The following is a 16558-nucleotide window of genomic DNA, read 5'->3' as shown; positions in this document are numbered from 1 at the left end:
TCACTTGAGGCACATTAGAGATTTTCAGCTGATCCTTGTGGGCCATTGGGCTGGGCCATGGCCAGAAATGCACGAATGAAAACACACCGCTGGTTTTGGGTGAGCTGATGCTCATGAGGGAGTGAGATGGTTCAGTCCTCTGTGAGAGACTGTTTTAAGAGAGACACTGAGCATTGATGATGCTGTACTGTGAGCTGGCTTCCCATAAATAAAGCTGGAAAACATGTATAAAACCACAGGAAACCACACTTTCTCCACTTAGAAGTCCTTGTCATCCAGTGACCAGATGAGCTGGGTGGAACTGTGTGCCTAGGTGAGGGGACAACCCAGGAGAGACAATCAGGGACAGTCTCCTCAACATTACCTAGATTTCCAGAGCTCCTCCTGAGAGGCTTCCTAACATCCTTTACTGCCACAAAACATTCCTGAGCATTTTTCCCAGCAGAGCCTGCTCTGCTCCTGCCAGCAAATTGCTGCTCTGGTGTCCAAGCATTCCTCAGGCACTGAACTGCAATTTACTTACAAGGCTGAGAAATTGTGAGCTAATTCTGGAAATGCATTTCATACAACTAAGTCCAGACTAAAAAGCCCAGGTGATCTGCTCCTGCTGACTTCTGGACATCTCTGTAGTTTGTCCATTCTGCCATTCACTGACTTCATCACTCCCTGCTCTCACCTTTGGCCTTTTAAAACGTGCAGTATTGTCAGGCTTCATATCTCATTAGACACCCATAAAGATTATTATCTATACCTCAAAGAACATGTACTCAATACCATGAAAATTGGTAAATTGACTGGCATTGAATATGCCTAAAACTGTAAATGGTTTATATAAACTTAAATAAATGTGTATTCTTCTCACAGTTATTCTTTTAAATTTATATTTTGTATCCAGGCTAAGAAACTGATAAATTACTTTCTTCAGCAGTGAAATCATTTACCCAGTTTGTTTTTTTCCCATGTGAACTTTGCTTTAGCTTATGCTTGTGTATAGCAGCCAAGGTATAACTAAAACAGCAAAAGGTCAGGATAATGAGCCATTTCCATGGGTGAAGCCAATATTTCTCTACATGCCTCCTACCTGCTGATCTCATCTTTTAAAGTGTTGTGTGATGCTATGGTTGAAGAGCACTACATAAAACAAATTGTTTTGAAGCTGAGCCAAATATTGTAGGTCAAGATTTAGGCAGGCAGAAATTTCAATAGTACATCCTTGAAAAATAAATTTATCCATGAACTGTGTAGGGAGATACTGTTCAGTAATATTTTTAAGATAGTTATACTCTGAAAAGAACTGCTGAGTGTTATCGAAATGTATTATTTAATATATATATTTTTTTCCCACAACATTCCTTCTTCTCTCTGATATGTTGGAAATGACAGTGGGAAAAAAAAGGAAAAAAAAAATCTGTCTTTTCTAAGTAATATCTTGTTACTCAGAAGCAGCCTGAACTTACTCAGCAAGACATGCCCATTTTCACTGAACAATAATCACAGTGAGACGCTTCTGGTTGTGTGCAGACTGACAAGCAGATTAAACAAGATATGTAATTTTCCTGTAATCATAAAAGAGACAAACACACTGTAATGTCTATTTAAAATAACAAATTAAGTTGTTCAGCGACTGATTGCCAACACATAGACAGTGATGTGGGGAAAGAGACAACAGAGGGTTGAGATACATCAGGTGAAATTGTGAAGCACAATGCACCATGCTTGCCTTGAGCTGCCCTTTTCCAAGTAAAACTTCCTGCATCACTTGTTGCTGCAGGCCAAGGTTCTCCTGCTGATGGGGCTGAGCTCTGACACAGTGTATTAAGGCCATTTTTACAAATAAATTATAACTAACATGACAAAATGAGGTGCTCAGCCTTTACATGACAGCATTGTCCACACAGCAGTTGTTAGGAGGGGGCAACCACGACTGCCCAGGTGTTTCCTGTGCCTCAGGGGTGTTCAGACATCACAGCCCATCATCCTTTCCTCCACAGGATGCACCAGTTGCTGCATCAAGTGTTTTCAGGTTGAATTAATACTGCTGGGAAAAAGGATCAGTTGCCTGATGATTATAGTAATGAAAAAGGGTGAAAATACAGCAATCTGTTAATACATTTTATCCAGTAAATATTTTGTGGAAAATTTAGGAGCAGCCTGGTACCCAGGACAAAGCACCATCCTCAAGCATCATTTCTCTCCCTCTGTCTTAAAAATATTATTGTAACACTTCAGCCCTAGGAAGAGATTCTGCCCTCAGGAGTTTGAGCACATGGAAATACCTATCAGCAGTCCTAACTTAGACATCCCAGCAGTGTGAAGGAAAAGGCTTGCAGTTATACCCAGGACTTAGAATTTGCTTTGGCTTGCTGTCAGAGCTCAGGATGCAGAGTTTTAATTTGTCATTCTGGGGTCTGATTACCCTGTCTGTGAATTGCACAGAAATCCTGCCCTGCCTGATGGATCCTGGGGCAGGGCAGCTGGGCTGGCTACAGACTTCAACTGCAAATGGCTGAGTCTTTAATATATCCCAATTTATTTTTCTGAATGGATTTTTTTTTTCCTAGGAGCTAATAAACCCCAACATTTTAAAATTTGACTCATTGTGCTTTTCTGCTGAATTTGACAGCAGCACCCACAGCAGGGCTGTAAGGTCATGATCTCTGATTTCCATGTCTCTTTTTCTGTGGTACATCTACCACAACAGAGTTATGGGATGACAAAGTTCATTACAGTTGTGTTTTTTCTTTTATGGTAAGATATTAAAAACTAATAACATGACCAACAAATATAAGATAAAAACATGCTGTGTTATTTCAGTCTAGCAGTTGAATTCTATCAATCAAGCCACCCTTTTCTGCCAGAGAAGCAATCCATGGAGCTTTATATTGTCTTTCTAGCATCAACAATAACAAAAAACCAAAAAACTTACAGTAGATTACAACAAAGACTAATTTGTGAAAGGGTTGTTATTCAAAAACTCAAAACATTAGCTAGAAAAGAAAAATAAGGCTTATGGCATATGTGTGATAAGAATAGTCTAGACATCAGAGTATAAATATTGAATCACAAAAACTGAATAAAACAGAGATAAGATCAAGTAAATTTATGAAACACAAAGGTACTGAAAAGAACTTGAATATTTAAGAGGAAAAAAAAAAAAAAATAATGCACAGAGTTCAATTAGAAAAATAGTCGAGTACCAAACTCCTGTAAGTTTTCCCTTGGGTATATTTCAGACACAAGACAAAAAGAAAAAAAAATCCTAGCTGCATAATGAAAACTTGTGTTTTAGCAGGTTGCTTGAGGAATACAGTGAAGGAGCCTCCTGGGTCACATAAATGGTTTCTGGTGTTTCAGGGCCCTTTCCATATGCTGGTTTTCTGTGGTCTATCATGATCCATGTCAAAAGCAAGCACTTATTTTCTGTCCCTGCTCTTCCCGCTCAAAGAGGAGTTCCAGAACCTGATTATGGTAATAGCTAAGAACCTTCTCATTTTCAGCCAGAATTTATTAATGGGCAATTTATACTCATTTGTACTTCTGCCAATAGCCCTTTAGTTTAAATTGTCTCTTTCCCTGCTGTTGATCCTCTGATATATTCATAGACAGCAGTCCTAATTCCTCTTCATTTTCATCCCCTGGCACCAATCAAGATGAAAATTTACAGTCTCCCCATCAGATTGCAGCTCTCCATTCCCCTGCTAATCCCACAGGCTGTGATTCTGCTTAAAGCTGAGTTTATTCTCCTCGTGCCCATCGGGGTGTGCACAGCTGCCAGCAGCTGCCTCCTGGAAGGGAAGCACTCAGGAGCGTCCTGGGCCTTGACATCAACACTTCTCTCTGGGAAACACTTCTCCCAGTGCTCTCAGTGATGCATTTCCCCTTTTCCCAGGCAGCATTGCACTGGTAGCTCCTGGTCACTCTCTGATGAACTATGTGACAAGGATCCTTTGTTGTTTCAAATTGGCAAGTCCTGAACTGACAACAGAAGCTCTGCTTTTATGCCCCTGGTGTATTGTCTGGCACTTTCAACATGTAAACTTCAGCCAGTTTCTTTTATTTGCACCAGCTCTGTATTTTTTGATGTTTATCAACATTACATGATCAGTTAATTTTAATTCACAGAGTACTTAAATGTTGTCAGTACTCCCCAGTATATATTGTCATTACAAAAAAAAGCAGGACAGGATTTTTATATTACAGAAGTACATAGGAAACATAATTGGGAACCCATTGCAGCCAAAATGCTTTATTGTCATGCAGGAGGTTCAGGAATAATGGCAGCTAAATACATTTTTCTCTGTGTGTGCCTCAAGTCTGCTTTCATATGGTCATACAGAATCACAGAAAGGTTTGGGTTGGAAGAGACCTTACAGACCTGTCATTCCATCCCACACCACCCTGCCAAGGCCTGGGACACCTTCCACCTGATGAGGCTGCTCAGGACCCCATCCAACCTGGCCTTGGTTGTTTTCCCTGCCAGGAAAGACAAAGCTAACGGGTTTTGGTGCAGACTTTGTGGTAACTGGGAGCGGGGCTGTGGCCCAGCCTCATCCCCAATGGGTACAGCTGTGAGAAGCAGGTAAGCAGCATTGAAGGCACTGAGATGAGGTGCACTGAGCAATCACCAAAGGGGACAGAGGGCACACAGGTGCAATGCATTAACCATAAGGGCTAAAGAACTGAAAAGGCAGCTGCTTGAAGCTTTCTGAAATGGTCTGATGGGTTGAAGACTTCTGAAATTGTATGGTGATGCTCTGTGTGTTGTGGCCATCTCAACTGTGGCATGTGCTGTAACAAACAGGTACATCAGTAAATCTGTGATTTTTTTTTTTTTTTTTTTTTTACAATCCCCAATAGTCCCCAAATAAATAAATTCAGTATTAAGAAACTACAAGCTGAGCTTCTTTTCCCCTTTGTAGAAACAGCCAAAACATCTGAGCATGAGAACCTGATGTGAACCCTTTGTGAACCTCATGTCAGCTCAGGAGGAACTGACAAAAAGGATAGTCAGATCAATTGCTTAAACCTTTCATTAAAAAGCCATTCAGAAGAAGTTAGTTCCTTATAGCATTCATCTTGAATGAACTGTGTTAAGCAATGTGTTTCATTGAACACAGAAGGAACAAATGAAGGCAGGATTTTATTATGGTGAATTCCTGTGGGAGCAGTTTGTCCGGGAAGCTTACAGCTCCTCTGAGTCATTGTCAAAGGTGTATCACTTTAGGGGAGATGAGATCAGCAGCATCTTTGCCTGATTGATGCTCTCCTGTGGGACCAGATGCCTGGGAGTTAGACCAGCATGAAAGTCAGGAAGCATGAGATTGGCATGGGTATCTTTGAGAAAGCAGGGTGGCTTTTGTGGCATACATGGATCACAACTTCAGAGAGTTCATGGAGATGTAGGGAAGTAAAAAATGCTGCCCTTCATGTCTCCCATGGAAGAAAGAAAACACTGAACAAAATGACCTAAATCAGAGTTGGATGAATTGTCACTGCTCCCTGGGTTTGGGGAAAGTAGATCATCCTAAAGACACTCACAGCTGCCTCTGCTACCCCATGTTTCTGCAAATCTCACGGCTTGCTCTGCAGCCCCTTGTCTTGAACTGTGGCTCAGCCAGAGAGCTGTAAAGCTCTCTCCCGTTGTTTCCTTCAGTGCAGCTCCTTCCTTTAAATCTTGCAGCAGAAATACCAGGCTTTGACAAATGCAGAAGTTTCTGTAGCTGTGATGAAAGTGCAAAGCTCAGTGATGCTCATTCTTCACTGCCCGTGTACTTTGTAAACCAGTTCTCGCTGAGAAAGGGAGATCAAAGTGGGTGCAGAATTTTAGAAAAGACAAGAAATGACAGTCCCTGGCTTTTATCTCTTTAAATGTCCTATCTGGAGCATTAAAAATATCAGTGTTCTGCTTCATGATTTTTCTTTGCCTCCTCACTTCCCAAGAAACCTGTTACAAATCTAACCAAGCCTTAAATGTATACACTGTCTTCCATAGCTTGTCCTTCAATATTTCAAACATTGCCAGAGGCAGTCAAACGCTGTTTTCTTCCAAAGGTTTTCAGGATCAGTATTACAGCTATTGCAAACCAGCTAGTAAAGTAGAAAATACATTTGCTATTTTAGTGTTTCATGTTTTATTTATTAAAGGCATCAGGTAGAGGCATTAATAACATGCCCTAACTGTTGGTCAGTCCTGAAGGGCTCAGGCAGTGTGACTAAATGTTCATTGTAGGTCCCTTTCAAATAAAAGAGACCTACTTTTGTTATATTCTATCTATTCTTTCCCTCAATTATTATTGTATTTCTTTGCTTTTTCACTTATGGGTTCCCCTGGCAGGGTTAGCAGATCAGCAACAGAGCAAAAATTTCTGGGGCCAAAAAGTGTCTGTCACAATAAAAAACTAAAATGTATTTGAAATGATCTGATGTATAATTTAGAGAAGGAGGGGAAAATGTCAGTCTGAAGTCAGAAACAGATGGCAGCTAACAGTGATTCATGGTTTTGTAAGGAAAATGCAACCATTTTTCTGTTAAAAGCCACTCACATGATATAGCAATAACTTAAAATTAATGAAATACAACTTTTCTGAAAAAAAAGAGCAGCTAGACATTTGTTGTTGTTGCTTGGGTTTTTTTTTTTTTTTGGGGGGGGGGGGGGGCAGGGGTTTTTGGTTTTGCTTTTAATTTTCCCCAAATGGACCTCACTTCCCAATTTACTGTCACAGTTCTCCAGCTTTCCTGGCTGTGTGCAGCTCTGTTCTGGTTCAAGCTGCTGCCTGTCTGCATCCATTAAGGAAAGAGTGCAAACAAACCAAGACCTGTTTGTGAGTCAAACAGTTCTCATCCAGTAGGAGCTCCTGGCTGTGCAGCATCAGACAAATATTGGAGGAAGAAAATTATAGGTGGTAAAGGATGGCTGATCCATATTTGCTTAGAAAATGAGGTGTATGTGTTGATTTTGTTCAGATAGACATATTAAATCAACAGCTCCCCATATCAGTGTGCAGAACCATTTTAGGGGAGTTCTCCAGTTTACCTATGTGGGACTTGTTCTTGGAAAGGTGTAGCAGATTTAAGGACTGGACTAGGGACAGGAAACCAACAAAGCCAGCTACAGCCAAAAAATATATTATCTATCACAGGGGCCCAGAAGGCAGAGTAATATACCAGAAACCACTGGGAAAATGGGCAGATTTAGACATTGTGTGGTTTATAGAGCAGTCTGTAGATGGTGTGCCACAGAGTTCTAGGGAATGCCCTGAGAAAATTGTGTGAAACCACTTTCTTTTTAGAATAGCTGCATTAGAATAAGTAGTAACTTTGTGTGCCAGCCACATCCACTTTTCTCCCAAAATTTCAGCTTTATTTTGACAGCGGCAGTTGCTCCAGAATGGAAGCTCCAGGGCTCAGATGCTGATAGAGACTCTTCTTCATATTCATTCTACTCCCAAGTAGAACTCAATGAATAATGATCAGATGGATTAAAACAGTTCACATATTAGGATACAGATTCCTCTTTTTCCTTAGGTCATACCCAGTTACTTAAAGCCAGCCCTGTAGCAGAAATTTCTCTGTCCATTTGCAGGTTATTTTCTGACTCATCTGCATAGTTTTGAAAAATGCCCTCAGAGCACCTCCTTAAGCTGGGTTTCTCAATCTTTGTTTTCATTTTCCTGGAGGGAAAAAAGTGTTAGTCATTAAAATAGTGAGGTTTTTTTGATCAGCAAAATTATTGAAACTTTGCACACAGCTTGAGGCTGGGAAGGGTTGGAGCAGTTTTTGTTTGGTTTTGTGCTGCTTCAGGCTGGAAAACATTGCAGTCTGTATTGTTACAAGATTTCTACAGTTTGTTTGCATCATGCCTTTTGCTGATGGTGTGTATTTAAGCAGATTCTATGAAGGATTTCTGTAGTAATGACATATATACTCTCCATGGGTTTATCCAGCATTACATGTCCAACGTTAAATTATTGAGGTAGAATGTATCCCCATTGTTTGGTGTGAAGGTTTTGCGTGCATCATTAAACCAAAACAAGCTTTTAAAAGTTAGAAAATCAATTGATATGAGGAATAATGAAGACATAGGTGTTGAAACATATCTCATAATCTCAGTTTTTTATAATTGTTAGCATTTCAGGGTTGTTTTTGTTTTGGTTTGTTTTTTTCCCCAACAATAGTTATGGCTAACATGCAAAAAACCGATGTTTAGGCAGAGCAAGAGTACACCTCAGCAATAAACTTGTGAGCAACTCTTGATAAAAAGAAAATGTTGATTTCTAATGTTTAAAATGTTGATTTCTAATGTTTCTTGCTGACATACAGTTTTCATAACAAGCTCTTTACAGGGTGTGTGTGTGATATATTTCCAGCTAATGAAAATGGTGGTGGTGTTGCCTTCCTGAGACATGCACTTAAGATATATTTCAATGTTTCTAAAGTTTGAGATTTAGGAATAACACAAATATTTAGTAACATCTTACTCTGTTACCATTCCCAGAGTTGCTCCCCAAGTGCCAGCAGATGAATTGCCAGCACAGATGTGCCATCACCAGGAACGGCACCCGCTGCTACTGCGGGGATGGATACGAAACGAGCAGTGATGGGAGAAGCTGCACAGGTAAACAGGAAATTCAGTGTAACATCATGACCCAGGTGTCTCCATGGTTCCTGTTGGCTCTCAGGGGCAGGGAGCTGATGGACAACCAGCACAGCGCTGTCGCTTCCTCATCCCTCTTCAAAGGCATTGGTCAGGGGCAAGCATGGGCTTTTGGGGCAGGGGATGGGAAAGAGTGCCCCTAAAATGAGAGTCAGGACCTCCCTCCTGACTCTCTAATGCTCCTGTGCCCCAGCAGCAGCTCCCCTGAAGCTACTGAAGGATCAGTGTGTTGGGGTTTTTCACAAATAGGACGGGACTGTTGGGATATGTTCTTTGAGCTTTATTGTAGTATCGGCCTCGTTAAGTGACAATTGGAAGATGGTAACAGCTCACGTACTGCCAGCAGCCAAAGATTTCTTTTGTTACAGAGTATTTTAAAAACTTTCTAGCCAATCACTAAAAGTACAGGTCTACCTGCTTCAAACAATGTTTGCTTTAAGCATCATCTAACCTTTACAGTTTCCCACAGCTCAGCTGGACTGGAGCAGTTGTGGAGCTGCAGCTCAGCTGTGTGAGCTGCTCCCTCTCCACACCCCCCCATCAGAGAGCCTCTAAAACTTGCACTGTTTCACCTCACGGCCATAAAGTCACACCTAGATTAGAATTTGATAAATGAACCCTCTCAAGGTCCTACTACTTAGCTGGGAACATTATTTTGGAGTAATTAATTGTAGACTGAAACCGTAGACAAATTGTAGACTGTTCTCTTCTATTTTTGAAATATATGACTTCTTCATTCTCTATCCAGGTGTTTGGTTCTTGCTTTATTTTTTCTCTATTAATAATTATCTTGGAGTTCTATGGCCCTATGGATGTTCTCTACTACCAATCACTCCTCTCTCCAACTAAAAGTACTGAACCAGATTCTTCATAAATATAATTTATTATAAATTCTTTCTCTCTATGGTTGTCATGTTTTGTGATTAAAAATATATCTCAGGAAATAATTTAAACAGCGGGTTTTTTAGAATGTCAATTTATTACCTAAACCCTCAGCCACTGTTAAATAGCATATCCTGATTTTATGGTATTATCCTTATACACCCTAGCTGAGAAAAATGTTCTTTATATTTATTAGAGGAGTGTATGGTTTTTGATGTTGGATGGTGGTTTAATGGAGAAGTGGTGACAGCTCATTTAAGGAACTGTAAGACATTGCCAGCATAAATAGGTCGAGAAGAGTAATCAATTACTTCCTCTCCTGAAATGTTGCTCCATTCATCAATGCTGATAACTAGTGATCTCTATTGCTAACAAGGACCCAAATGTCTCCCTAACATGATGTAGGCATTGGAGACTACTTGAAATAATGAAGGTTTTATCTTTCAAAATTAAGAGCTATTGAGCTTGAAAACTCCTACCCTTCTTCCTGGCTACTTGAGTGATTTCAACAGCCAACATCCCTGATAAATTCATGGCTTGAGAAGGGGAAAATATCAAGCCTCCAACCAAAATGATTCATGACTTAAACATCTCTCTTGGAATTCTCAGTTTTATTGAATTTCCTTTTTTTTCTTTTTTCCTAATCCCTAAACTAGATCTTGTTAATGTCCCTTTAGATGTGAATGAATGTGACACGTATGGAAGCTGTAGCCAGATGTGTGTAAATACAGATGGATCCTACACTTGCAGCTGTGTGGAGGGTTATGTGCTTCAGCCTGATAACAAGTCCTGCAAGGCCAAAAATAGTAAGTTTTAACATCTTTTTACCTTCCTGAAAATATTTTGTGGTTCGCTCATGGAGGATTCATGTGAAAAGACAGAGATGAACACAGGTGAGATGAACTTTCCTTCACTCCACAACAAAGAGCTGCACAGCAAGCTTAGGAAAAAACTTTTCACTTATTAAGACAATACTCCAAGGGAAATATCAAAAGTTATTATCTGGATATTATTAATTAAAGAAAAAAAATCAGCCAAGATTAGAAGAGTTCCCAGTTTCCCTGTTCATAAATAAATCAAAGATTTTCCTCACACAAACAAAAAAAGGCTGTTTACTCTGGGAAGACAATGGAGACAGGGGAAATGATCATGAGGTAATTGTACCCTTAGGATGAAAAAAGACATGAGATTGCTTTGTCCTTGCCTCATCCCAAGAGGTGAATTTCCTGGTATACATATTCACATGAGGCTTTTTGTTGCTTAGTGCATGTTTTCATTACTTATAGTGGATTGGGTATTTGAGGAAATTAGTCAATTGTGCTTAATGAGGCAATATAGTACACAGTGTTTTCTTATTCAACATAATGAATTAACAATGCTTTTATATTAAAACACAAAAAAAGTTCCTTAAGGAATTCTTCAACATCCACAATACTGAAGCATTGGCAGCTGAGTATGAAGTCATGTTTATTGTATATATTTTTAAGGCTTCCTTTTTGCAACTATTTTGCCATCAGAAAATAGAAAGGTCTAGCGATGGTTTTGAGGCTTCCTCACCTAAAGAACATTACTAAATGTGTCCTTCCTTGATCACCACTAAGAGTTAGAGTGTTTGCCTGCTTATACTGTTTTTTCTTGATCCATACGCGGATATTTAAAAAAAAAAAAAAAGACCCTGAAGTCTTGTGAGATAAGAAAGCCCATGCAAAGAAAAAATAGTTTCTTGTTCTTCTTTCTCCACTACATGAAAATCAATAATGCAATTCTAGATCAGGAAATCCTCATGGTGCCAGTACTGGGCTTGAGATGGCCCTTTTGGTTTCCCTTTTTAGACACAGAAAACTGAGTGTTGTAGTTAGCTGTTGGTGTCAAGATGAAACAAATCCCATTAATAAGGAAATTCTCTGTATTTTCTGCTACTTTATCATGTTTATTTGACAAACGTTTTCACATTTTTAGTATTCCTCAGAATGGAATCACTGCTCATTAATCAAAGAAATCCCTGTAGGACAATGCAAAACCAGGGTCATGGTGCTGCAAAGAAATGAGTGTTCCCCATTTCTTTGTTTTTTTTTTTTATTTTGTTTTTTTTAAGGTAGCTTTGGATCAAAAGAACAGAATCCAAGAAAAAAAAGAAAAAAAAAAAAAAGCAGGTGTCTAAGGATAAAAGAAAACCCAGCACTTAGAAAACCTATCAGGTTTTGTCCTTAAAGAACCTAAAGCAAATAAGGATGGAAAACCTCTGTGCAACCTCTGTGCTTTGCCTACATTTGGCAAAAGTAGTTGTCAAACAGATGCAGAAGAGGAGCTGAGGAACATTCAGCCCTGTGTGTAAAAGCTGTTAGAGATAAGAAGCAGCACTAGAGGTGTAGGCTGGGTTTTCTGTGGAGCTTTCAACATTAATAACAGCCAATCTGCTCTGAATATGAATTTCCACCCATGCTGAGATCCTGGGCATGACACAACCTCTGTTGGATGGGTCCGTGTCTCACAAACGGGACAGGACCCTGACTGGTTGTAGACTTAGGATTTATTATCTGTCTCTATCATACAAGCAAAAAGCAAGAGACACAGGGAAATAACAACATCTATGTAAATCTAGATCAGAGTCAAGATGGCAAAGCCTTTTTCTACGTATTCTTTGAACTAATAGTGTAAAAGAAAAGGTGTAAAGTCATTATACTCTAATTAGAAAAGGACCCACATGGGTTTAACATTAACAAAAGGACTTCTATGAACCTCAAACAATACACAATAATTCATTATTTAAGATGGAAACCATTTCTGTCTTTGCAAAGCATATTTCTAGGACTTTTCACATCTTGAACTATCAATAAGTTTTTGTTCTTTTTTGTTCCTCATGATAAATATAAATGTATTCATTTGGTTCTTAACTTCCTACCTTCCCATGAGAAGATTTTAAAATTTCCCAGCCTTTCTTAGCTTTATGTCTACTTCCTGAGGCCTTTTCCTTTCTAAAGTCTTTTACCTTTTTATATTCCTACAACAGCCCAGAACACCAAACACCCCAGCTGGCTCTGGGAATGAGCTGGGAGGTTTCTGAATGCTGAGGGGTGCATTGGAGGTTTGCACAAACGGTTTGGGGTACATCCCTTGAGCTTTATTGTGGCTTCAGCCTCATTACGTGGTTGAGACAATTGAAAGATGGGAGCAGCTCTCGTACGGCCAGCAGCAGACAAAGATTTCTTTGTTACAGAGCATTTTAAAAACTTTCTAGCCAATAGCATGTTGCTAAAGCTTACTGATTGTTTACTAAATGCTAAATGCTTACTCATTGTTCTAGCCAGTCCCTAAAAGCAGATGTGCACCTGCTTCACACAATACTTTCTTTTATGCCTTCTATTAACAACACACAATACGCCATTATTAAGCTTTAAACCTTCTACTCTCTTGCTAAGCGTATTTTTCTGCAGTCTTGAGGTCTATCCCAGCCAAGCCTGAAACTCAAACTATTGTTTCATGTCCTTGCTTGCTGTGCTACTGTAAGTTTGCTACTTTCAGACTTTCCAACTACAGCTAGCTATGAGTTTTTTACTCTTTCTGTTTCTGAGACCTACTTCCACAGCTTTCTAGAAATCTTCTTACCTTTGCTGTTTTTCCCACAAGGAACAGGGAGGTGCAGGAGGTGCTGAGGAGGTGACACTTGTTGGTACCTGCAGGAACCCTGCCCAGGGCTGGGGACAGCGTGGTGACCCCACAGGTCCATCAGCTGCTGGGTGGCCTCGGAGCCTGTCCCCTCTCAACCATCTCTGCACGTGTGGGGTGGCACAATGAGCAGAGAACTCCCCAAAAGCTGCTCTTTGCTGCCCTTCAGGCAGCCAAGCACTCAGCTGGGAAGGTGGTGAGGTCTTGCCCTCATTAAATTCTGCATTTTCTTCCTCAGCACAGTTAAATAACTCTGGAGCTGAAAGCTTTTAGCTGCACATTCCCTTTGGGAAGGATGTTAAAATAGGTAACAAAACAGCTGGGGGCTCACTGTGGGCTTTTTCCAGACTTTTTTAGCATATTTTCTTTTATGAATAAAGAGGCAGTTAATGGTTTCTTCTGAATTAAAAATGAAACAAAACACACTTTTTGTGGTTTACTGAATTTAAGAACTTACTTGTTTACCAAGTTTTTATGCCTAAATTGTAAAGCCTTCATGTGATGAGAAGACTATTTAAGGAAAGAAAATTACAGAATTGGGAATATCTGGATGAGGAAAAGAAATTCATCTGTTTTACAAACATTCCTGATATGTTTTATATATCCAAAGCCAATCTAGACAGAAATGCTGTGTGGTAAGAAATATTTGTCGTGTAGATAAAGTGGGATGAACTGATAATGACTAAAGAAAAAAATGAATTCTAGCTTTTAGGAAAAAAAAAATCAGCCCTGTTTAACTGATTTGAGAACACAATTTTCTTATAAAATCTCACCAAATGAAGTTTTCAGACTTTGGAAATAAAACATTTGTGAGGTACATTATGGTTAAGCATCAAAAATAATGTAAAAAAAATTGAACTTCTCAGGTTTTTTTCAGGTTTTTATACAATATATATATTGGTGACAGCAAAGTCCTTAGATTTACAATGTATACCCCAAGAAAAGGGGGTTGAAGCTGTTTTTAAATACTGAATTCTGGGGTTTATGCCTTTCATATCATTATGGTGGAAAAAATAGAAAATGCTGGCATTTCTGAGGTTTTTTTTCAGATGAGAAGTCTGTTGGCAGTGCAAAACACCTTCATTTCTGGTTTGTTGTGGCATCACTTATTGATCTGTATTTTAGACAAGATCAGGTAGGAGGGAAATGCAAGTCTTTCATCTTTTCCACTACTCTATCTTAAACATAATTCAAAGGAGGATGCTTTCATTTTAGTCAAGAATGATGAATCATAAAACTTCCCTGGATTAAAGAGCTATTCACTTCTTATCTTTCCTGTAAAATGAAAAAAAAAAAAAAAAAAGAAAAACTTGTGAAAAAAATAACATGTGTGAAGTCCATTTGTTTGAAAAGCTGCTGTCAGTTCACTGGAACTCACTCTAATCTGTCCTCTAAAACTTTTAAGCTGTGTAGAATCTGTTCTTCAGGAACGGACAAGAAGTTTTTGTGAGAGTGAGGACATGATTTTTTTAGTATCTCCTGTTTTTCATCTGCATTATGCTATACAGTAAGTTGATTTATACATTTTCATATGAAATTTTGATATTTTGTAGAGTTTTATTATCAATATATTATACTTTTCAAATTATGAAATCAGCCTTTATCTGAGTAACACTGAAAAAAGCAGGTAATCTACCTTGCTGTGCAAAACCATGATTAACTGCTTTAATCCATTGAATTATTTCATGTATTTATGCTTTAAAAATACAATTCCAATCCCAGTAATCTAGTTGCTGTATTTTTAATGTGTAATGGTGCCTGTTGAGCAGAACTTCTTGGCGATACCACAGGTCCTTACAACACCTTTGTCTGCAGCCAGGTTTGATTACAGCAGCTGCTCAAGAGGTTTGAAGTGAATTCCTTTTAAGAATTCCTTTATGTCTTAGAGCCTAATACCAAAATACAGCCTTTCTCTGGAGTTTAGTGAGGTATTAAATCCTCGATACAGTTTTCAAGAGGTCGGTTCAAAGAAAAGATCTGGTTCTGTCTCACAGCCCTAAACCACCTGGTGGCTTTGAAACCGCAAACAGCTCCTGTGAGCTGCCTTCTCTTTGAGGCTTTAGATATTGCAGACTGTGGAAATATCCGGCTTAACACACAGAATAAGAGCAAAAATCATAATAAAGGTCTTACCACACTGCTGGTAGCTGAGGAAAGAGTGATTGGATCCAGAAGTAGGCAATGGTGTTATTTTGTGGGGAGAGAGAAGCTGAGCACAGAGCTGTTGGATGTAAAAATAAATCCCCAGACTCAGCGGGATGCAGATGGAAACTCTCCTTTTGTACCAGTCTGGGGTGAGTGGGTGATAGGGACAGAAGTTCCTAAATCTGCCTTTCCTCAAGGGTAGCAAAAGTTGCTAAGAACAGGGGGAAAGAGAGATTTACAGGCACTGACTGCAAAGGGACCTACCTGGCATATTTCAAACAAAAATTACTTACTGAGAACCCCCCACCACCTCATCTTTTGGAAAGGAAAAAACAAACAAGACTCGAGAGCTTCACTCATGGTTTACACCACAAGGGATTGCTTTGCAAAGAAATTCAATCCCTGCAGTTCTTGGATGTCTTCTGAAATTCAAAGAGGAAATAATGCTTGGATCTGACTGATGGATGGGTGGAAGTGAATGTGGGGATGATGAGGACAGGCAGTAAGTTCCAAAAGTAACACTGCAGAAGTGTGGATTTACAAATGTTCATGTGGGATTTACTGGGGAGGGACAAGATGTGTAACAAGAATATACATTATGGAATAAGAAAGAATAAACAAGGAGTAAATGAAATCCAAACTCAAAAGAATACACACTGAAGCTTTATAGAAATATATTTTTTTTTTGCATAAAAAAATAAATTTAAAAAAAAAGAGAGCATCAAGATGTATAAATAAAGCAGATATTACCAAAGAACAGAACACCTATTGCTGTGGCTTTGAGTGAGATCACTGAACACTGTACTCACTGAAATATTCTTTTCTGTTAATCAGACCAGCTGATGAAGTACCATTTGTCAAATCCTTTTATTTATGCAATTTTTTTCACCATTTAGACATCTGGAACTGCTTAGTGAAAATTTGAGAACTCCATTAGTTGGAATATTGATAGAAAGTGCTGCATGTCAAAGCAGTGTTCAAACATTGATGTATTCCTTTGAAAACAAGCAGATCACGTTGGGGTGAGAGCTCCTGATGTGGCAACACAATTTTTTTTTCACGTGTGCCTGAAGCTGCAGGGTTTCTATCCTTTAAGGTTTCATTGCACTGGATTTATTGTCAGGTTGGTTATAACTTCTTTGAGCAGCACCCACTCCTCAGATTTTGTCCTATTTTATAGACTCTTATATGAAAAGCATCTTACAATTTCAT

General features: G+C 39.1%; 1 protein-coding gene across 1 annotated transcript in view; it reads left to right on the top strand.

Moving 5' to 3' along the window:
- The window catches only part of LRP1B (LDL receptor related protein 1B), a 634437-nt gene that overhangs the window by 328187 nt on the left and 289692 nt on the right, over window positions 1-16558 (top strand). Inside the window, exons 4-5 of the mRNA XM_053982292.1 lie at window positions 8495-8614; window positions 10213-10341. Of these exons, the coding sequence (XP_053838267.1) occupies window positions 8495-8614; window positions 10213-10341 (249 nt within the window). The remainder of the gene's footprint in view (window positions 1-8494; window positions 8615-10212; window positions 10342-16558) is intronic.

Source organism: Vidua macroura, chromosome 7 (genome assembly GCF_024509145.1).
Source record: "Vidua macroura isolate BioBank_ID:100142 chromosome 7, ASM2450914v1, whole genome shotgun sequence".
In the NCBI taxonomy this organism is placed as follows: domain Eukaryota; kingdom Metazoa; phylum Chordata; class Aves; order Passeriformes; family Viduidae; genus Vidua; species Vidua macroura.
Note: the sequence above shows the minus strand (reverse complement) of the source record. Positions and strands in the feature narration are given on the sequence as shown.